Below are 24,276 nucleotides of genomic sequence, written 5' to 3'. Positions count from 1 at the left end.
TTTAAATACTTCACAAACAACTCTAATTTGTATTCACGTTCAAATACAAAAAACGTATATATATATACATTTTCTTTATTTCATAAATTTTATATTCAAACGCTCGCTATAATTTAAATAATTTATTTTGCAAGATAGAGAGGGAGGAAACCTGGGATGGTAAATCAAAGTCAGAAGTTTCATCAATGGATTCCTTGAGAATTCCTGTAATTAGATAAACAATTATTAGATTAAATTGTTAATTTGGTGTAAAATGCATAAAACATCCATATTGTGCAAATTCTTGATTTTAAAAAAAAGGTAAAATCATTGCTTTTTTTTTAGAAGTCAACACAAAAATTAGTTATCAACTGATTTAAAATAGATTAAATTTTACGAGTTTAACTGAATTCATCATGCTTTCAACTCAAGTTACATATACATACACACACAAAAAATAGTATAAATATAATAAGATAGTGATCATTATAATTTCATAGAATTCAAATTAGATCCATTTATTAAAAAAAAATACATTTTGATAATTGAGAATCAAATCATAAAATTTCGATTCAAATTCATACAAAAAAAAAATATTAAGTAAATTTATCTATTTGTTTGAGTTATCATGAATAAAACTATTCAAAATTTATAACGATGAAAGATAAGTACTTCGTAGAATTAATCGAACGCTAAAAAAAACTTGATGAAAACTTACTTGATGATGAGGCAGTTGAAATGATAGTAGCAAAGATGAACAATAGAAGAAGATGGAAACCAATTTTTTGCACCATTTTTGTTTTTAATAAAATGAATAATTTTAGCAAAACAAGACAAGTTTTCAGAAGTTTTAAATGGTGTGATTTAATTAAATAGAAGTTATAAATATAATTTAATAACAAAAAGTCAACTTCTAGTTCCTTTTCATTAGATAAGAAATCACCTCCCAACAACCACAATATATTGCACAAATATATATATATATAAAATTTTAGTAGACTTTTTTCCCCACTTCCCTAAATTTTTTTTTTTATCACATAGTCAGTATGACATTTTTATAATATTTAGACAGCTTCTTCAACAAACTGGCACCACTAATTAATTACATGTTGTTAATTATTCATAATGGTGGCAATGAAAGAAAAAAATTATGTTGTTGAAATGTAATATTATAAATGATAAAATTAGGTTATTAATTCATAAATTTTAAATTCTCGATTCACGTTTAATTTTGGTTCATGCGACAATATTATTGGTGGAAAGAACAAGAGGTTAATTTTAGCAGCTTAGTGTACAGAACATCCGTATTGACATAATTCAAAAAAGGAACGTATCTCAAAAAGTGTAATGAATCTAGTAAACTGTCTATCCTAATACAAATATTGATAATTATTTTCATAATTTGAATACGTAATTTTATAAGTTACATAAAATCAACTTTATTTTTTTTTTAATATTAAACTCGATTTTATATCATTTTCCAAATTTTGAGTTGAAATAAACTAAAATATCTCTTTGTAGTTTGTTTGCTTCTTCCTTAATCCTTATCAAGTACATTCTCCAAAGTTTTAATATCCTTTTCAAGTAGGTCATCAAGAGAATTGTAAATTAAATTGACATTATAATCTAACTATCCCAAAATTATTTTATGAGTATTTTTAAATACTAATTCAAGTCAAAACCAAGCACACCAAAACCATCAAATGCAAGTAGCCAAGAACTGTAATTTATTAATTAAAAAAAAATTGTTTAAGCAATTGAATTCATAATTTTTTACTTCAAACTCGAGATATAACATTTTAAAAATAGCTTTGAAAAGTATTTCAAGAGAAATAATGACTATAGCTACTCACAAAACTTCAATAAACTGTGAATTTTTACCATTCCATAATGAAATATTTACAATTTAAATAGCATGTAAAGTCCTAGTCACCTTCTAGGAAGATTGCTTAGTAGTTATTATATATACATCTAGATATGAGAGAATAATAACCAATCAACAAACATAAAATAAATTAAAACTGAGTACAAAGTGTCCTTCTCTATAGTATATATTATATGTATTTTTGATACTAGACACATTTTCAAATATAAATACATGAGAAATAGGCGAGCGAGAGAGTTAGTGTATCTATTGTGAATCACACTTGCATATGTGTATTTGAAATAAATTACATTTAAGTTGACTCACATGTTTCGGAAATACATGTATCAAGCCAAGTAAATATAGAAAATTGACAAATTAATAAATCAAATTAAATGCTATAACCACATTTTGATTTAATTATGCCCTGTAGCAAACTGTTTATCAGTCACATCTCTCCCTCAAACTATCGCTCGCCACTCTCCTTCTCTCGCTCGCTTCCTCTCACTTTTATACAAACACAAGTGTATAAAATGTGTTTCTTTTTGTATATACATATATTTTCGTTTCCATCTCTCCCCTCTCCCAGATCTCGCTCGCCACCCTCACTTCTATCGTGTATACAACAGAAATGAAATGTATAAACCGCGTTTCTGTGTGTATAAATCGAGAGAAAATTGTATATACACTTGCAAACACATATATCTTCGTCTTATGCACTTATAATTATACAATACGAATATTTCCTTACCCAATTTTCTTATGTCTCTCTCTTTATCGTTTTATACATACACAAATTATACACTTGATTTGTATACAACTGTTTTCTTTTGTATATGTATAGCGAATTATACAATTAGTTTCTTTGTATATGTATATCGAATAATACATATTTATTATGAAGCACAATTATGCAAACTTTGTTATATCATACAAATATGAATTTTGTGTTTGCTATATGTGAAAGTTGCTCAAACCAGTGAGATTTACGTCGTTCGCTCTTCAAATTTTTCCTATAGACCTACTAGAACGTGGGCCTATTTTTGGTCCAAACTCATAAATGGGCCAATCGGGTTGAATCAGTCCAGTTGCCAAATCGAATTTTGTCGTTAATTACAAGGTTTATTGGAGACAAATACAAGAACGAATTTCATCCAAAAAAATGATGAAAAAAGATTTACAAAATCTTTAAATTTGTTAACTGGGCTTCAAATTTCTTGGTAGAAAAATGGATTTTACGTTAAGGATATCATGTTTGTCAGTTAGTTTACCCAAATTTACACAAATTTCTCGGATTGGTTCGTTTTCTTCGATACCCAATTTGAGAAATTTGTCTAACAATGTCATTTTGGGATCTCCGTTATCACGACGAGTAAGCTGTTTATTTGATTTGTTTCCAATACTTTATATGATAGTCTTTCATAATTCTTCAATTTTGTTGTTGTTTTTATGCTTTCTCGATCCCATTTAGGAAAAAATAAATAATCTAAGTTAACCTGATTTTAAGCTTTAAAGTTTGAATTATTGTAGAAAATGATACAGCTGTTTGTGTTTTCTGGGAGGCGGAGCTAGTATTATGAGTTCGGAGTTTTAGGAATACGGTAGCTTGTTGTGTTCTAGATAAATTTAAAAGTATATATATATTAAGGTTTTGCGGAATTTGTAAGCAGAAGTGTAGCTCCGCCCCCTGGAAGAACATAGATGGAGCTAGGATTATGAGTTCGGAGTTCTAGAAAAAAAGACAGTTTGATGAATGTACATAAAGTGAAAATTTTAAATATAAATATGAGGTCTTGGCTAAAGCTACTAAGTTCTGTTGAATCCGTAAGCAGAAGTGTAGCTTCACCGGGGGAGGACATAAAGATATATAGAGGTGGTCATGTATTTATTAGTGATTAGTGTTGTATATAAAGGATAAATATACCATAGTGAACACAGTGGCGCGGAGCTAGGAGTTTATACTAGGTATTCAAATCGTCACGATTTTCTATTTATTGCCACTATTTGCACGTTATATAAGGGGATTCAATTCTTTAACCTAGCTTTGTGATTTGAGTGAATAGAGCTTTCTAGTACTGGTGGGAGGCTGCAGATCAATGAATAGGGCAAAAACTCTGTGGCTACAGATGTTTGTATCTAAATATGGAGCAATATCAGCTTGCATACGCCTCTTTGGGTTTCATCCTTTTCGATTGGAGTATAACTTGTAATATAAGTGCTTCAAGGTTAGAGTGGCGAAGAGCTTCTTGAAACATTGGACAGACTGTGTAAAAGGTTTCAAAGGAAAACTAAGCCACAATGATTTGTTAAATTAGGAGATACCCGAGCCACCCTTTGAATCAATACGTAACATGACCATCTCGTGCAGGGAAAAATTGTCTAGTACAGAACATGTGTTAGACTAGATGTAACATAATAGTGCATGTATTAGTGTCCCTACCTAGGGTGAATGTGTCGTACATGTTATAGGGAGCAACTATAAAGTATTACATTTGTCTTCATGTATGTTTCCAACTTCAGTTCTTACGTAGAAGCAAATCATAGGGATTTGCATCTCTTTGCATTTGGCAAATGATTTATAAATGTTTGTCAACTCTGCAGGCAATGCCAAATGCTGTTGGTGATGCTCACAAACATATAAGCAGTCTTGAATCTCTGTTTTGCTATGATAAATCTGTACCAGAAGAAAGAATTGAGAAGCCAACTGGATTGTCCTTGGCCAAGAAGAATATTGGAGACAAACCTCATTGTCCCGAGTGTGAAGCTAAAGGCGCTGTCCTTTGTGCCACCTGCTCCGGTTCGGGCCTATATGTTGATTCTATAATGGAAAGTCAAGGGATAATCGTCAAAGTTAGATGCTTAGGTAAGTTCTTTTCTTCTTCTATTCCCTTCACCTTCAAATCTTCCTCGATCTTGTTGACAAAGATCTGGAAACGGCCAGATATTTTACTCTTCGACTTTGACCTTGCAGGTTGTGGGGGTTCTGGTAACATAATGTGTTCGGATTGTGGAGGACGAGGTCATCTTGGACTTGCTTGATCTATCGGTTTGATCTTTTGTCAGGTAACATGAAAAACGCAGAGTTTGTTACACATTCAAGAACAGCTGAATCAAACTTAGCTTTGTGTATCAATTAACTGTTTTTGCGGAGAAATAACGTTATCAGTTAGATACCGCGAAATTTCCTTTTAAGTATATCCATTTTTGTTCTTGATTCTGTTGAACACCAAAGAATGTAGTATATCTGAATGGATGTAAAACAATTTATAGTTTTCAAGGGTATAGTTTGCCTGAAACAGGCCACATTAATATCCATGCACTTTCTTTGTTAGATTGAGAATGAACATGGTTCACATTTGAGTTTGCTGTCAACTGTTACTTGAAGATTCAATACTTGGCTGAATGATCCGCAATATCCATTAGCTTTGGCTCAAACCACGTATTTGTGTTTTTCATATAATATGTATAAATAATCTATCTGGAACCCAACAAACCAAATGGTTTGTGGTCCAGAGTGCAGATAAACTAAAAGTCCTATTTCTGCCTCTGAGTAACAAACAACATGTCTAATGTAATTCCACAAGTCGGGATCTTAGAAGGGTAGGGTATATACAAATCTTACGCTGAACCTATATGGGATTGAGAGATTGTTTTCGATAGATCCTAGTTCTTTCCAATGAGAAGATGTTCACGATGAATCTATGGATCCCTTGAACCAAACACTTCCCTCTGCGAGATCCCTCAACTTCGTGTCTTGTCAAACCTTTCCTACTAATATCATAACTGAAATGAGTGAATTTATCGCTCTTCACTTTAGTAACAAATATAATCTTCCCATGACAAAATAGTATCTTTAATGATTGTAGATCGAATGAATTACTTATATGTTTACCAAAAATAAGAAAAATTTGACAAAATAGAAACAAAATTGGTTTAATTTGTATATTTAACAATTTGAAAAAATAATTTGGTTTCAATTTGGACAAAATCTATCAATCATGTATATATGATACGAGTTGAAGCTTGTGATTATAACAAAAATAAAGCAATCTGGAGATCATACAGCTTTCTAGTCATTTTGCTCCGTAAATCATTGGTCAACAATATTTTCACCAGACTACCAACAGCATATATCAGAAAGGAGCACCTAAGAAAACACATAATCGGGGATACATTCAAATCGTTGATCAATTTGTCACTATTAATACACTTCCTAGTCGCGGTCAGCATCTTCCAGTTCTTCATCCTCGGGTACACCACGAAGATAGAGGACATTGTTACATCTGCAAATGAAAATTTCATTGAGCAGCAGCTACTTCAACCTTTTGTTATATGATGCAATTAATTAAAAACATATAAACACGTAAATGTGTAAAAAGAAATTGAAAATCCCAAGCGAAAAATGAAAACGATGCAACTTTCTATGGTCAAACTTGGTTATTCAGCCATTCTCTAAAAGGAAAAGATGCAAGTGATCCATCCAATTAGAGAATGGTATTGCAAGGAAGTTGGAGCATGAAATCAAGTTCGTGGGTAAGGATTGAATTAGTTTGCAACAAGAGACACTTTAAATTGCGATGAATTATATACTTAAGCGCTGGTCGAATATTAACAATTTATGGTTTCCACCATGAGACGTCCAACACATAGAAAGATGCAGGGCAAAGAAAAGTTTCCATCTTCCCACGCCGAAAATGAACCAAATTTGGGGGAAAATTAACAGAGAATGTCATACTATGGAAGAATACATGAGAGATCCATTTCAACCAGATGTGTCTCTTCAGCTTTTTTGCCTACTGCTTGATGCAGGCAGAAAGGAGAGGGAGGGGGAGGGGGAGGAGGGGATATGATGACTATGTCTTTAAAATACTAACTACCTACCACTGTGTGAGTATTATGTGCACCTGATTCCAAATACAGTCCAAATATCAAGATCAAAGGATGAAGCAATGAAAGTACCTAATCAGGATCTCTCCGAGAGAGCCAGAGCTTACTCCATCAGTGAATTCTTCTGCATTTGCAAGCTGCAAAGAAGAAACATGATTACAGAAAAAATTACACACAAATAGGCACAGATCCAGAATCTTTAGAAAAAGCACGTTACTGGGAGCTCAGGTACTTCTTCAGACGATGAATGTAAAATGTGGAAGGGACATAAGACAAGTGCAGTATACGTACAAGGAACATACATGAAACAGTTCATGAGCTTTGCATCTCTTAGTTTCGAGATCTATTTCATACTGTATTTTTCCATTTGTCTTCTACTTTAATACTGATCATCTACATTATTGCAGAAAAACTTGATGCAACTTTTTATAGACATCTGATTTACTGAACAAAGTCCCTCCCCATTACCCATCCACAAATAGAAAAAGAAAAGAGGCAAATGTCCCAAACTATTGCAAAGTAGACACAAATTCTCCTAACAGAGTTGGATGTTCGGAAATAATCTTTTCTACCTGTTTGAAAAATCCTTAATACAATATAATTGATGCCATGCTCTAGATAGCTATTCATGCAACTGATTTGTAGCAGTGATGGTTCATAACAAAGAGTTAAGCATATCACAAGTATATACATCCACTTGATGATGGTTTTTTCAGACAATTTGATTATACAGACAAAAACTCAAATTAACCGTAGTACCTGCAAGTTCATATATGAATCCACAGAGACCAGATACCCTTCAAAGAGAAAAGAGAAAAAAAAGACTTGGTTAAATGTCTGTGCAGCTCGTTCTCAAAAACCTTAATGAATAACAGTGTTAGAAATCAGCGAGTTTCAAAAGCTAAGTACCTTTGTACTCTAATCCCCACTTCAGCTTTACCATCACAGGCTTTCCAGTCAAATTGTTCAAAAAAGGCTTCGGATTAACTGGTACTGTCTGCAATGACACAATATATTAGAGGCTTATCAGAACTCAACATTTCTAAACATAGTGTGATATTCTACTTTTATGTCCATCCACACATCATGAGTAAATGGTACAACACCATGATGATTAATATAGCCAAGATAAATCGTCAGTAATACACTTTGTACATCACACGCCTTGAATTCTTTAGAAGAATCACAGCAACCAAACTTATATAATTGATGAACCGATACTACATCTACTCTCCATGTCTCAATTTACTTGGAAATTCAGCTTAGAGAAATTGACAAACTTTCTAATCCAGCTCACAATAATTCAAACTCATTCATTCCAAAATAAAATTTAGACACTTAAAAACAACCAGAAAATACAAAGTACTTTGCTAATATCAAATTGATGAAAAAAAGGTACTTCAATGAGTATTGTTATATAAGCTTAATATGAATCTCCCGAAGTAAAATGCTAAACATCATCGAACAAGATCGTCAAATATCGAAGACTCACAAAACACATTGCAAACTTATCTTCCATAACAACTTTAAGAAGTCCTAATTGCGCAAATTGATGGAAAAAAGGTACTTCAATGAGTATTGGTTATATAAGCTTAATATGAATCTCCAGAAGGAAAATGCTAAACATCGTCAAACAAGAGCGTCAATTATCGAAGACGCACAACACATGTCGCAAACTTATCTTCCATAGCAACAGTAAAAAGTCCTAATGCAATTATTCAGCAGCATAGATATACATTTTTTTGTAATAAGCTAAATATAGCAGTTAGCACCCAAAAACCGCTCAGAAATAGTTTGTGTAATTGCAGTACAGTAACTTGTCAACAGCAAACAACAGTTAGCAGCACAATTGGAAACAGCGCATGATAAAAGAAGACGAAGAAGAACAACAAATCAACAGCACAATAAGGAGACGAAGATGAAAGCGAGAGCAGTCATTTGAAGAATGAGATCGAATACTTACCGCCATTGAAGCTTTTCGAGGTTTAGGGTTTCTCAAAATGGCGAGGAAAAAATCGTTCCAAGAAAATGGTGAACTCTATATAAATGGGGCTTATAAACCTTAATGGGCTAAAAGCCCAATTAAATGGGCCTAGCTCCCATAATGGGAACATATTAGCCCATTTTGGAGCCCATGTCCTAAGTTGATAGTAAAATTTTGCATTATTCATTTCGAGATAATTTTAGATATAAGCAATTGAAGTTATTAAAACTCGTATCTAAAGTTAAATATTCAAAATTTTCCGATGACGCATATTATTATATTTTATACATACAGATATATTTACATGAATTTCAGCTGCATATAGAAAAATAGGGTATATGATCGAAATCTACTTTTGATAGAAGATAGAGTTATATCTTCTCGCAATGTATTAGGACAAATCAAAATTCTAAAAAGTTTCTTAAACTTATATTCAGATAAATTACATTGTATAAATCAGGAGCAAGTAGTATAAATTGAAATAACAACAATAATAATAGCATAATTTAGCATAATTCAGACGATGAATTTCAGAGAGAGTAGAAATTAAGTAATAAATCATCTTATCAAATGTATTACACTCGAAAGAAATAAAGACAGCGATGAAATCACGACAAAACACAATAAAAGCATGATAAAATATTTTCAATAATTATTTATTTTTGTAATATAAAGATATAATAATGAATTAATGATTTATTTATTTTGGCTAATAAAAAAGGAAAATAAAGTTATAAAAAGAGAAAGTGACAACTATGGAAGAAAATTTTGAGCTCTAGAACTCGAAAAAACAGAAGAAAAATCGACATCAATTGATCCAGTGATCGACTGAAATCTTCAATTTCTCTGCAGAAATGAGGTATCTATTTGAATAAATTTCAATAATCTGCAATTTTTTTGCTCTTTCTGAGTTGTATTGTGTGAAAATTTTGAAAAAAAATAGTAATATGTGCAGTCGTCAACCGGAAGTACTTTGGGCTCAACGATCGGAGAAAGTTTACTTGACTATATCATTGCCTGATGCTAAAGATGTATCGTTGAAGTGTGACGCAGATGGTGTTTTTAATTTCTCTGCTATTGGTGTCAATGGCGATTCATTCTCCGTCACTCTCCAGCTTTACGGGAATGTTATTCCTGAGGTGTTTTTCTTACTGTTTTCTGTAAAGTTTTGTTTTTTCTTTCTGGGTTTTCGTTTTATTTTATTGGTTGTGGTAAATTTGTTGAGTTTGATGAAATGGGTTGATGGTAGGTTTATGTTTAAATCAGTGTTTGCAGGGATTTGTATGTAAGTGAAAAATGTACAGATATTAGAGAAATCCTAAATTATTGAAAAAGGGTACAAAAAAATGTAGCAATTGTGTTGAGTATGATGAACAGGGTTGTTAGTATGTTTATATTAGGTGTTTGTCTAGCAATTTGTATATGATTAGAAAGTGTGGATAATCCCAAATTATTGAGTAAGGGCTGTCTGGCTAAGTTGCTTGGAGACTCTTCGCTTTTGGTACCGCACGTGCATCGACACGATGTGGATTTGGATGTGGGATTGGTGCCCGATTTGGTTGACCGATTTTGGATACTTTGACCAACATCAATGGGGAAACTCTGGATAGTTTTGATGATATTAGTTCAAAAGCTAAAAGCTAAGCTGAAATTCAAGAAAATGGAATGCCTTCACTTATTTTCCTTTAATCTCCTTTGAAGAATTCTCCTCAAGTTCTCCACATAATATCTCATTACTTGGGTTTTATAACTCTATTGTTAAATCTTTTAATTTTTTTAGGCGAATCCCCGTACCCGTAACCATATATGGATCCATATCCTCGAATCTTAAAAATTATCTCATGAAGGATCCGATCTCTAGATCGACACTCGCACCCAAGTCCGAGCAACTTAGCTATCCCGTGCACTAAGCTCTCGCTACGGGGTGGAAATGGGAAAGGGCTGGACCTCGTCAGGTCTTACATCTGTGCAGCCTTACATTGCATTTTTGCATGAAGTTGTTTCCGCAGCTTGAACCTGATGAGTACTTTTACCAATGCACCGCCGATCTCTTCCTTCCGAAGTGTGGGGAAAGGAGGAGATAACAGTCAACCATATGGAAGTAAGGGGGTATGGCTCAACTTTCTTCCCTTCCCCTCAATCTTGTAGTGAGGTTTCAACGAGCTCATTGTACGCGTTTAACTAAAAGTATATCTACCTTTTATCCCGAATTACCTATTATTCTCGGTCCCATTGATGGGGAATGTTATTGAGTATTGAAATAAGATGGTACAAATAGATTGGGACAGATATTAAGGATTCATATAGCTGACTATAACTAGTTTGGGATTGAGATGTTGTTTTGCTGAAAAAGGTTGTAGTAGTTTCAAATTAGGATGCCTGGTTTATTGCTGTGGTTCCTAATGGGTTTCACAAAGTCAGCATATGGCTCAGTCAATCACTGCTGTTGTAACACCTTTTTGCAATGGTTCATGACCAGAGGTGGATCTACATCAAGATAGATCTAACCTCTGCCTTGGGCTTGGACTATATAAATGGATATAGAAATTTTCATACTTTTGGGAAGTGTATAAGACTGTGAACCCATTGGCCTATGTTATTGACTTCAAGTTGTCTTTGCTTGTATTTCTTATTCTTCTAGAGTTTGGTAAATGTAAATAGCTGTGTTTTGCACTGGATATTTCTTCCTTTTACAATATGGTTTCAAGGTTAGAAAATCGTCATGGTTGATGTCATAGAGTGCTTTCTGGTGCAGCGGTGTAAAACTAATATTGGGTCGAGAATTATCCTCTGCTCAATCCAAAAGGAGCAAAGAGGCTGGTGGCCAAGAATATTGAAGTCTGAAGAGAAGCCTGCTCCATACCTCAAGGTCGATTGGAACAAATGGTGTGATGAAGATGATGAAGAATATTGTGAGTTGGCTGCATATCACTTGCTTCATTAAAATTAAATTAATGTTATGCCATCTTTCCATTAATTTGAGAGGGAAAAGAGAACTAGAGATCTTAGGTATTTTAATGAATCCTAATGCTGGTAAGCCTTCGGCCAATCTTACTATTGTTTTTCTGTTGAATCTTCAATTTGTAATTCAATACCATCCCCATCCTTCCTCTTTTATTTTCTTATGCTTTGGAATAGGAGCAAAGTGACAGATGAAATATTAACAGTACTTTTAGTTTTTTCTTTAATGGTTTTTGTTTCTGTTTTCGGTGCGGAATGTATCATTTGATTGATCAAAATGCAACTTTTAGTAATCTGACTGGTGGTTGAGTTTATGAAGTCTTACAGTCTCTAATCAAACTTTCCTAGCCTGACTAAAGGAGTAGTAAGTTTGAAACTTGATGGATAATGGACCTGTCCCTCTACTCCTCTCCACTTAACTACCAACTTGATGGATAATGGACCTGCCCCTCTACCCTTCTCCACTTAAATACCATGATTGTACATACATCAATATTTCAACACGTGATGTGGGCCTAACCTGCACATTGCGCATTTTGCTCTTACCACTAGACCAAAACCCCGGGGGGACCTAGTTTGCCTAAATTTTAGTTTTACAATTGATGCAATGTGAAGATAATGTGCTCCAAAAATAGGCATGCTGGTTTGCGTTTTGTAATTCCCAAGCCTTCAAATTGATCCAGTTCTAAATATCCTTTCATCACTTCCCTCCCTATTATTTCTCGGACCATAGTGATAATCAAATTCTGTCAAGTTAGTTGTCTTTTACGGCTCTGCATCAATGACGATGAACACTGAACGTTATAACGTTATTTGTTGTATCCTGATATTCTCATAAAGCTAATTCCAGTTTTTTTGTTCCATGCAGCGGACTCTGATGATGGGGGTGTTGCGGTAATGCCTAACCTGATTTGTTTAATATTATATGCAACATAATGTTCAATTACTTTGATCATAGTTATTTAACTTGAATATATCTTTCTTTCAGTATACTGGAGATGACGACGAGAGCAGCGATGATGGAGGAATGCTCTGTGAGTAGTTTCCTATCTGATTGGACTAGTTTACATGCATCTTTAATTTGTTGTACACATCAGAGACAATGCTATGTTTTTCAGTGCTCTCCTTGCAATTCATCAGTATGCATCTGCTCTCAAATAGTCAAATACTTATCCAGCCGTCATTTCCTTTAAGAGAGGAATAGAACCAACTTATTGCTTCTCATTTTCTTGCTTATGTGAACAACTTTTTATACTCGATTGACAGTGAAGAGACAAGAACTTAGACGGATTGGAAGAAAGGGAGAGAAAGGAGAGGCACGAGTGTAGGAGGATAACATTCAGAACTTACATAAACTATAAGGAGAGAAACGGAAGAGGAGAAAACGAGAATGGGAGGGACAAGGACAAGTTACTAAACAAAGGCTTAAACTTTTGTTTATTCCAACTGGGAAACCTCACTTAGTGAAACTTTTTGTAATGCGAAAAGACATCTTAGATGCGAGAATAAAATGAACATTCGATAAGTACATTGAATTCACATAACACACATTAGCTTTAATCATAGTCTCTCCCAGTGTGTAACTTAGTGGCCCCCTATAACTCTTTTCTTCTCTGCTAGTGTCTTTTTTCCTTCTCATCGATACACCAATATCTGCCTGACGTTTTCTTTCTCTCTTCTAAGTTACCAAATCGACATTTATTTAGCTGTTGATTTTCTCATGTATTCTGATTATTTACTTGCGTAAAGGTAAATAAAAAGTCCATGTTTGCTTTGTCTTTTGATACATCTATTTCAATGTCCTTAATTTCACCTATCCAACTTAGCCAGATAGAAACAAGTATTTATTAGGAGATGGAGTTCTCCCAATTGTGACACTAATTTTGTCTCTAAAATGCAGATCTCCCAGACCTGGAAAAGGCAAGGGGAAATTAAAACCAGCTGCTGAAAACTTTGAAAGAGGCTGATGATCATCAGAGATGTTTAGAGTTTAGTCTTGTAGGAAGCTAAATATAATGACTTTCTTGCTTAAGTATTCAGATGTATAGAGGTATTTGGAAGACTGGTTTTAAGTCATGTGTTAGATCTTGTTTCACCTTATCGGGCTCGGTAAGGAGTCACTTTTGTTAGAGAGTGCTTTACCTCTCAATACGGGATTCTCCGGCACGATTTTGGATTTATAAGTGGTTCACTTTGCTTTTCCATGGGCATGTGTTTGGCTTTGGAAGTGAGATTGTTAACCAAAAATATTTTCAGCTAACCACAGTAATCTTAGTACATCATGTAATCTAGAGAAAATGTTCAAATTTGGCCCTATACTTTGGGAAATGTTGTGAAATTTACCTTTGATTTTGCTTTCAGGCTATTGATACCATCAATAAATAGACATACACATCCATTACATCGACTTCTATCGCAACGTTGCTTAACATGCATTTTCACCTCGTTAAATCACGCAACCATAGTACATAATTTGGCGTAAACACTTGGTAACTAAGGATGAGGTTCAATTGTTCAACAACTGTCTTAACTAAAAATTTATGTACCTATTTGTATTCAATAAGTGTTTCTTGTTTCAAACATGAAGGAAAACAAAAGAACATGGAACATGTACACCTTACAATTGAACTTAAAAAACAACTAATCAAAGCTTCAGGTTAGTCCATATAAGACACAATAATGAAGTTGAAATCAATTTCTATAGCTGTAGAAAGCCATATGCCAAGCACTTGAGGATTTCAAGTCTAGAAGGAACCATGAAGAAGATTACCCCTCTCATGTTCGTTTTAATACAACTGGAAACATACAAGAACTTTGTTTTCATTTGTCTCGAAGGCAAGTCATACTGGAAATGCTTACAGTAACCGAAAGGAAACTACCAAAACTATATCCTCCACATAATTCCAAGGTTAAAACTATAAAAATGTACATACAAGGGAAAAAAACTTATCTAGAGAACTAGAGACAGCTAAGGCAATCACATGGGCACCCGACAAGTGCTGCCAGCGGAGGCCTCCAGGGCAGTCTCCTGAACAAGGATGTTAACCAAGAACAAGGAGATGAACGGAGAATGACTAGCTAACATAAATTTCAATGACATAACGAACACTATGCATCTACATATTCATCATTCGTTCATGAAACTGGATGTTAGAAGGGCGCGGAGCTTGTTCTGCGCAGCTGATACTTAGGCTCTGGAAGTGGAACACTCGGTAACACCTGCTCTATCTCCTGCACGTAGAACCATATTAACATCATAATCTGTGAAAGACAGATGAGAAACACAAGAAATGGACATGACAGAGTTATCTTAGATGCTCTCTAATTTTGGGAAGACAACAGATCATCAAGAACAAAGCAACAACTATCTTGCTATTTCAACAATAAATATGACATATATAAAAGACACATCTGAGAAGGCATTCCAAGATTTAACTTGCAAAAGAAATTCCATAAATTCTTAATTCACGTGATCACAGGCATTCTTAAGGTCCAACTGGAATAAGTTCCTCAGACTCTTTCTTCTAAAGTAAACACTTCATTTTCCACCAAAACTGCATCCAATGTCTGTCTTTCTTCCACTAATGAATATTGAGATGTAGAGATATATATCTCATTAATGCTTCCTGTCATACTAATTGCCCTGTAATCTTTGATGCTCTTACTCCCCCCTCTTTATGTTAAGGCTTGCTTTCAAACTCTACAATTTTTTGAAATTCCGCAATGATCTTCAATCTTTACAACAATGCAACAAAAAGTATTGTGAAATTGTGAATTCATCTGATACAAGGGCTTTGCATCCCTTCTGCTACCCTCATCTCCTCTTCTCCTATAGATCTCTCCAACCACTCCCTTATTCCCCCTCCAGTTTGAATAATCCCTTCCCCCTCAACTTCTCTACCATGTACAAATCTTTGTAAAATCTCACAACTGCCTCTCATTTCCTCCTTCCCCTTCATCACTGATTCATTAACTTCTATACTTTGAGGGTGGGTGTCGGTCAGTTTGATTTGGTTTTCGGAAGTTTGACTTCAGGTTCACGTAAACATAAATTTACTAAGATATTGTCGGATCAGTTACAAGGAGTTTAATAAAATTTAAGTTAAGTTAGCTACTTTGGAAATCAAATAGACAAAAGGATAATGTAAAAGAAAAGCAAAAGTAAAAATAGACTCAACAACTTAGCACTCTCATGTTCAGTTATGCAGTGTAGACTGTTTCAGGGCTCATTGATTTATCAAAAAGGAAAGAGATAGATCTAAAGCTCTTACACTCTCAACATAATGAGCACTGAATGACGGAGAGGAAGACTGCACTAGGTGAATGGTAAGGGCGACCACTGGGCCGGTGGCAGAGGCGTAAAACAGTAGCAACAGTAGAATGAACCATAGTGAAACAAGACATAGTAAAAAACCACGGGAAGGGATGTGGGAGACAGCGAGAAAAAGGGAAGGGGTTTGAGCTTCTTCAATCTTCCGAGTGAAAATCTGGTTTTGGGCCAAGGCGAAGCTAAGGGGACCAGAAGCTCTTCAAGAGCTTGACAGAAAAGTCGAACCGTTGAAGCCGATCACCAAATTGAAGGACTTAAATTTGAAAAATTAATCGTGAACCAACCGAATAAATGTTCGACCAGGTTTTTTGGTTTTAGGTCCACCCCTCCATACTCTATAATATTCCTCTTCCATTCGTTACCACTACCATGTGAAAAAACTTAGTATTACCATTCCTCTCATTTAACCACAATGCCTTCAAATTCTGCTTCCAACCAGTCTCTTGTGAAATTGCCAACATAGCTATCTCTCGCTTGACCTCCTCCTTGCACTTCATTTCCTTTAGCTCCCTTACCTCTTCCAATCCTCTATTCTCCTAACTCTCATCAACTCTGTCGCTTCATCTCTATCCTTCCAAAGACGACTTTAGAATAAAAACTCTCATAGAATAGAGAATGATACATTCAACTAATCTTTGACTCTACCTCCACAGCTTGTAACCTTGAGCCAACCTGAAAGGAGAACACTTGCCAACAAAAAATGGAATAATATTTTACTTACCCGTAAAATACAATATTTGGCTTGTTGATAAGTCTGATATCTTATAGATCTATTAAAGGTTTGTTTTTTTCATTTGGAAACCTGAAGAGAGCAGATAATTCTAGGTCAACATCAGGATTGCTTCCTTGTTTTCAAATCTTTATCTGGAATAACTTGGTCAAGATTTTAAGATTCCAACAAAGAAAGAAGATGCATACTAGTTTTATTCTGATTCTTATGGATGGAGACAGATACAACCTGGCCTTCACTTTCATGCGATGGCCATCCTTTTTTCTTAAACAAAGTCAAATCTCACAAAACATTCATTCCTCTTTGTTCCTAACCCCAGTAATCCACAAACTGTTAGCAAGTTAAGATTAGTGTTAGAATGGTACTATGGTAGAGTTTAGAATATCTTGATGAGGTAAATATTTTTATTAATATTGGGAGAAAACCACTAAAGGTAGACTTAAAAATACTATAAGAATGAAGTTCTTAAGTTAAATACTATCCCACATTGGGACAAATATCATTTGTACTGTATTTGACACCTAATAGATGTATCTTATACTGATTAGATGATTAACAACAACAATATAAACCTAGTGTAACCCCCACAGAATGGGGTTGGACCTTGGGGAGGATAGAGTGTACACAAACTTTTCCCCTACCTTGGAGATATAGAGGTTGTATTCAATAGACCCTCAGATTTAAGTCATAAATGTATCTCCTTTCTCTTATTTCTCACGTGAACAAACTTGAATGTGGTTTATTTTTACATACAAACATTGCTACTGATTTCTTCCTTACCTCACCTTCTCCTATTTCAATGAACAAAGGGACACAAGAACTAAAGTAAAATTCCAGAGACTTCTTGATGGTCAACTATTATGCTATTTCCTTCTCCAATGTGAATCTACAGAAAATACCTTCTGCCATCAAAACTGACTGAAGGTGGTATTTTCCTTAAGGGTATTACAATTTTGCCACTATGAGAATTTCTGTGAAGTCGATAAAAGTAATGATCTATGTTGCTCAGATTCTACAGAATACTATTGCCCATGGCGGAGGATCGACACACATCCATTGACATTTTTGAAGAGTCCAAGCAACATATGTAATGGTGAAGGACATGGCATGATAAGCAGTGAACTTTAAGCATTAGATAGCCACTGCACCTTTATGCAACTCAACCAGCAAAATGGCAATATAATAGTTTAAAGATTTTACAAAATGAAATGCAGTGATACAAGGAATAAAGTTATAAAACTAAAAGTAATTCAGTACTAGACCCTTGAAAGTCATTTTCTTTTCGTATAGAGTAGGGAAGACAAAACAAGACCCAAAATGAGAAAGAGAGACAGTTTCTTCTCATTTGCATAAATGATTGAAATCATTTTATTTCTGACCTTACTAAATAATATTTACAATGAGAATAAAATAATCATTTTTCTCTCTCGTAAAGTACGCACTTAAGTGACTGCTTCTTCTTATTGCATAAATGATTAAACTCATTTTGTTTCTAACCTTACAAAAATATATCACTTTAACCATGATATATAATTTTGTTTCTTTTATTTTATGCAACAAACATTCTTTCCAGAGTTAAATTCATCATAATGCAGCATTACAAAGATCATTATATGAGAGGTTGTTCTGCGGAGAAGTGAAGAACCTAGATGACTCGAACGATATAGGTTTCAACAGTTTAACATAATGTCAGAAACGGTATTGAAAATTCGTTATAATGAAATTGTGCTACATCTCTTTAAGATTTGATTCTCATGTGTTCTAGAATTGGAACTTCTTTACACACTTCAATGATGCCCACATCAGTGCAAGTGACACCATTAAGAATGTAAATGATACAAATTACCTGATACCGCACTCTTGAAGAACCACTAGAAAAATATGCAAATGACTACCATATTCTCTGACAAGAAAGTAGCTATCAAAAAACATACCTTCTGTCTCTTGAGCCTTTCATTCTCTTCTTCGAGGCGTGAAACCTTGTTCTCCAGCTCATGGGTGTAAGCCTGTTGATAAAAAAGATAATATTTCAATAGCCACGGCGACGATATACCATATTCAAAACACCGCAACATATTTCAAAAGTCACCTGCTTCCTTGCTCGTGACCTCGCTGCAGATTCCCTGTTCTTAATCATCCTCTTTTGCCTTCTTTCAACAGTCTTCTCAACCACATCATCTGGTGCAACTCTTTTTCTTCCAAGTGTTTGTGTGTCCGATAATGTGCCCAACAAAGCTGTTGGGGACATTGTCATCTGAGATTCAGGATAAGCTGCATCTATTGTTGGGTTGGAAACAATAGTCAAAGGTTGTTGAGCCGAATGGCTGGGCATAAAAACTGGAAGCATGTTCTGTTGTTGTTGTTGATGTTGTTGTGGCGGTAGCGGATGCATTGCCTGCATCTGATATTGTGACCATTGAGCTTGCTGTTGAGGCAATGCCATTGAATCAACCCCTAAAACTGACCCCAAACTTTTCTTCCCCGGAGTCGACTCAGCAACCACTCCAGCCTTAACCAAAAAATCCTCCAGTGTCATCTCACCAAGAGTAGGCTGCCTCTCCTGAGCTTTCCTATCGATTCTATCTCTCTTATGCCCCTGCTGAATATCCTGCCACACCTGATCAACTGTCTTCTTGCTCAGATCACTAGTCAGTGTGATACTCGATTGTCGATTCAAAGAACTCCCCGAAGCATCCTGACCATGCTGCAACACCCCGTAATCCGTTCCCCCCATTCCTTGACTAGCCTCCACAGTCCATACAGTCTTAAGAAGCTCATCAAGATTCATATTACTCAATGGTTTCCCCAAATCCCCCAATTGATTCTGAACCTCATCAAGAGTAAGGCTGTATAATGATCCTTGCCTAGCCAAAGCATTTGTCTTTGGGTCTTGAGCATGAGCTTGAGCTTGAGCTTGAGCTTGAGTTACACCAATACTATTAACCCCAACCCCTCCTCCACCTCCACCCCCACCACCCTGAGATCCCATCCCTTAAAATCAATTCAATTTTCACACACAAAACAAATAAAGTTCTAATCTTTAATGTCTACATCCAAATAATTCATCACATCAAAACACATTTGTTCCTTCAGAACCCTATACACACAAATCAAACCCATTTCCCACTACCAGTAACAATCACAAAAAACCCCATCAACAGATTCAATAAAAAAAAAATACCCAGATCAAATTGAATAAAATGCTAGGGATTTAGGTAGAAAAAGAGGGAGAAAACAGTGTTACCTAGGAAAATGAAGAAACACCCAGAAAAGGTAAGAGTCAAATTAGCTTGCATGCAGCAAAATATGAGCCAACAGTCATCATCAATGAGAGAACAAAAAACCCAGAAACCATGTATGCTCTTTGCTGCAAAAACCTGAGGCTCAATCTAATTCAGGAGAGAATAGAAGCAAAGACCCACATTCTATTCTCTCTAGAAAATAAAATATGTACACTCCCTATATAAAAATTACAAATTCAAGAAAACTTTCAAATTGTAATTATTAATTAATATTAAACAAATCTTAGCCCTTAGTTTTATATGCCAAGTATAATAATAAATAGTATATGCCAAAGTATTTTATTTTTATAAAATGTATCTTTTTCATTTTTAACTTACATAATCATCCACAACAAATATAATACCACCAAGTAAAGTCGGGAGAACATAATATAGGCATTGTAATGATGGGATTGTTCTATTCTGAATCAGAGTCACGTGTTCGAGTCATGGTATGAAGACGAATTTATTGAGATTGCCACCCTAACAAAGTAGAGTCACGAGAATAGAATGCAGGCGTTGCAACGATGAGATTATTTCATCTTTAATTAAAGGTTTGGGTTCGAGTCCTGATATGACGAAGATTTTATTGAAAGCATATCATCCCCACAAAGTAAAGTCGAGAGAACAAAATGTAGGCATTCCAGTGGTGGCTAATGAGAATGTTTCATTCTTAACCTGAGGTCACCGATTCAAACCTAAACATGAAGAAAATTTTATTTAGCCGGAACTTCATATATATATATATATATATATATATATATATATATATATAAACAGTGTATAGCTTAAGTGATTAAAGTACTGATCTACTAATTTTTTTTCCTTTTTAAGGCTTTCACAAAAAGTCTGGATCAATTCAACTTAATGAAAGTTACTCAAAAAGTTTAAAAGATATGTGAGGATCAAAATCTTAGTTTATTTTTTATTAAAAAAAGACACAAGTAAATCTATAAGATTCATTTCACTTGAGTATCCAACCTAGGACAAATAAAAAAGTTTTAAAAAATACCCACTTTCATATATTTATCATTAATTAAAAGAAATAATAATTTTTTATATATTAAAAAGAAAAACAAGACATAGGTAAATACCAACCAGGATGGTGATGGAGTGGTACTTTAGTAGTGGATTTGGGTACGGAATCGATACGTAAGATTTTTTTAAATAAAATTTAAATTTAATCAAACTTTATTCGAAGTATACAACAAAGTAAAGGGGCCCATAGCATTCCCATAGCACTTCAATTTTTTTACTATCTTTAAACTTTACAAAAACCTAGGCCACAGAGACCTGGTCTGTGCTGCTTTATCATCTTTTTAGACAAAGTTTATTTTATTTGTGAGAATATGTAATATGCTAATGTGACTTGGCAGTCACCATAAATGGTTGGAGTGTGCTTCTATTTTTTTAATTAAAATAAAATAACCATCATATAGTATTCGATATCAATTCAATTAATTCAGATTCGTAATTCGTATCGCCTTGTAGAAGAGAAAGTACTTCTTAGCAAATATATAATACGAGTCAAAGTTATTTCTCTCTCTATTTTAAAAAGAATAAAGAAAATAAACAAGACTGTTGAATTTTGTAGTCCTAAATTAAAGTTATGTCAAATGTATAAAATTGTCTTTTAATTTTATATATTAAACATGTCATATGAAAAGTTGAAACTAAAATTTTACGAGAAAAAAAAAGTCATTTTTTTAAACAGGCTAAAAAAGAAAGAAAGTCATTCATTTTTAAAAAAAGAACCTAATATTAAATTCTGCCTAATTTGTAAACGAAATTGTAGATTTGTCCTTGAAGTCTCTATGAAGAGTTCTTTTTGTTCGAAAGCTCGAATTATTTACAATGCTATATATAATATAATTTTTGAGAAGAATATAGCGTATGTATAATCTTTATTTTATGAGATAAAAAGATTATTTGTGATGAAATTTCGATTAAAATAAATAAAATAGAGAGAATTGAAGGTATTTTAGGCTTTTTATTATACTTTCATAGTTTGGATATCATTTGGTGGTCCACTACAAATTGTTTGGGAGAAAAAGATTAATTGCTTATTTTATCATTACCTAATATGGAAAGGATTTTAACTTGTTCATACATATGTGACTTTTGAGTTTTGACCATTTCTAATTTTAAAAAAAAATAAAATTGTACATCCACCATGTATAATAATATTATGAAAACTTGTGATTTCAGAATTAGTTAATATTTGGACATTTGTACAGATTAGCACAAAGATTTATTTTATATAATATATTGGTACTAAATATGGACTTTCAAATATAAAAGATTGACGAATAAATATTTATATTAATAATACTTGATTTTTTTAAAAAATATTAATGCGACTCTTTATTTTGATTTGAAAAAATAGAGAAGAGGTATAAGTATGAAACAAAACGCAAAAAAAAAATTGTGCAATAGGTAAGAAGTACGAGACAAAACGTAAAGAAAAAAGGGTTTGAAAAATATTTTAATTTTGATCGAAATTGATATTACGATATCAAATTTTATAGAGGATGCACTATTTGATAGTGCATTTTAAAGTATGTATATATGTCCTCACATTGACACATTACTATTTATAATTATGTAATTATTTTTTATGTTTACGTGAGCATATATATATCTTTAATATATACTATTAAATAGTGTATAAGATAAAAGATTATTTTCAAAATTAAATATCATTACAATAATTTTGATCAAATTCTAAATATATTTCAGATTTTTTCTCACGCGTATAAGTTACATATAGTATAATATTTATCGTTAAGGAGTCACGTCAATTATATTGATTTATTAGCAAAGACTTTTGGAATTAAAATTTCTTATTGCTAGTTTTAAAAGGTGGGTCTTGAATTTTGAATATTAAAATTGAGTTTAAATTAAGCAGATGTTGTAGGAAAAATTTGAAAACATTGATAGAAATGAAAATTGGTAGTACAAGCTTTTAAAAAAAACTATTTTCAATTTCTAACATATATATATATATATATATATATATATATATATATATATATATATATATATATATGTTTGAAGTTGAGTGCAATAATTAAGAATTTTATGCAAATTATTTTTCGAAAAATTTCAGACATAAAGCTTGCTATTTATATCGCTTATGTTTGAAGTTAATTTTAAAGTGGTTAAACGTTTTAAATAAATTATATATTGTGATTATTATAAAAGCGATGATCTCAAAATCAGTTACCTCCATATTGTATAGGGAATAATATTAGTCCATCAAAACACAACTCACACTTTTTATTAAATCACTCTATTTCAGATATACTTGTTTGAAGTTGAGTGCTACAAACACGAACTTCATGCAAATTATTTTTCGAAAAATTTCAGAAATAAATCTTTGCTATTTATATCGTTTATGCTCGAAGATAATTTTAAAGTGGATAAACGTTTTAAATAAATTATACATTGTGATTATTATGAAAGTGATGATTTCAAAATCAGTTACCTCCATGTTATATGGGGGTGATAAACCTAGACCATAAAAACACAGCTCACACCTTTTATTAAATCACTTTATTTCAAACGTGTCTAAATTCAGCTCAACCATCTGATTTGACAACTCTAATTTTCTACGTAATTTACACCACAATAACATACTCAGTAATTTCATGTTTACTTTTATAATTAGTTCACATTAATTATATAATATCGATCATATGCACATTATATATTTATCAACTATTTTTTATTTAGCTATTTAAATTTATTTTTGCTTTCTAAAAGTAGGGCATATAAACCAAAGAAGAATATTCTTTGTTGACATTCCGTTTGCAAATTCTCTTTTCACAAAACAAATATAGCCCACAAAGGCGTTATAAAATTATTTATAAATTAAGCTAATAAATTTCGAATAATGATAACTAGGTGAAAACAACTTTGAATTTTTGTTCTATATAATGAACTAAACAAAGAAGGTAAAAATATTAGATGATTATTAATTGATTAAAGATTAATGAATATGAAAGATTAAGAAAAGAGAACTCATTTATGAATCTAATGACATAACTAAAATTAATTAAGGAAAATTTAAGGGCCCAAAAGAAGATGACATAGCATAGTTACTAAGGTTTAAAAGACAGATTCAAAATTTATAAATTTTTACGTTAATATCAAATTGATACTATAATAATAATAATAATAATAATAATAATAATAATAATAGAGTTTATTCTCAAATATTTATAGTAGTTATTTAGCTTCCATTTGGATAGATTTGAA

At 33.1% G+C, this 24,276-nt stretch overlaps 4 protein-coding genes across 5 annotated transcripts; 2 read left to right on the top strand and 2 right to left on the bottom strand.

Annotated features, from left to right (window-relative positions):
• Positions 1-2,930: 2,930 nt before the first annotated feature.
• Positions 2,931-5,152, top strand: LOC101260778 (uncharacterized). Its single transcript, XM_004249316.5, has 3 exons — positions 2,931-3,215; positions 4,445-4,706; positions 4,815-5,152. The coding sequence occupies exons 1-3, from the start codon at positions 3,072-3,074 to the stop codon at positions 4,880-4,882; spliced, it is 474 nt and encodes a 157-aa protein (XP_004249364.1). The 5' UTR covers positions 2,931-3,071; the 3' UTR covers positions 4,883-5,152.
• A 696-nt stretch (positions 5,153-5,848) lies between these two features.
• Positions 5,849-8,801, bottom strand: LOC101260491 (probable small nuclear ribonucleoprotein F). The gene is made up of 5 exons (XM_004249315.5): positions 8,694-8,801; positions 7,640-7,727; positions 7,490-7,527; positions 6,803-6,867; positions 5,849-6,126 (listed from the first exon to the last, which is right to left on the bottom strand). Exons 1-5 carry the CDS (start codon positions 8,697-8,699, stop codon positions 6,057-6,059), a joined length of 267 nt encoding a protein of 88 aa, XP_004249363.1. The 5' UTR covers positions 8,700-8,801; the 3' UTR covers positions 5,849-6,056.
• Positions 8,802-9,416: 615 nt separating this feature from the next.
• LOC101260189 (co-chaperone protein p23-2) lies at positions 9,417-13,879 on the top strand. 2 transcript variants are annotated; one of them, XM_004249314.5, is made up of 6 exons: positions 9,417-9,573; positions 9,670-9,853; positions 11,470-11,626; positions 12,544-12,569; positions 12,664-12,709; positions 13,576-13,879. In XM_004249314.5, the coding sequence occupies exons 1-6, from the start codon at positions 9,569-9,571 to the stop codon at positions 13,608-13,610; spliced, it is 453 nt and encodes a 150-aa protein (XP_004249362.1). In that variant the 5' UTR covers positions 9,417-9,568; the 3' UTR covers positions 13,611-13,879. The 2 variants fall into 2 exon arrangements, with proteins under 2 accessions (XP_004249362.1, XP_010312189.1); XM_010313887.4 differs by having other exon boundaries at positions 9,422-9,573; positions 9,658-9,853.
• A 532-nt stretch (positions 13,880-14,411) lies between these two features.
• On the bottom strand, positions 14,412-20,215 carry LOC101259896 (ABSCISIC ACID-INSENSITIVE 5-like protein 2). Its single transcript, XM_004249313.5, has 3 exons — positions 18,825-20,215; positions 18,670-18,741; positions 14,412-14,906 (listed from the first exon to the last, which is right to left on the bottom strand). Exons 1-3 carry the CDS (start codon positions 19,722-19,724, stop codon positions 14,826-14,828), a joined length of 1,053 nt encoding a protein of 350 aa, XP_004249361.1. The 5' UTR covers positions 19,725-20,215; the 3' UTR covers positions 14,412-14,825.
• Positions 20,216-24,276: the final 4,061 nt, after the last annotated feature.

Source organism: Solanum lycopersicum, chromosome 10 (assembly GCF_036512215.1).
Source record: "Solanum lycopersicum chromosome 10, SLM_r2.1".
Lineage (NCBI taxonomy): Eukaryota > Viridiplantae > Streptophyta > Magnoliopsida > Solanales > Solanaceae > Solanum > Solanum lycopersicum.
This window is presented reverse-complemented; position numbering and strand designations above follow the sequence as displayed.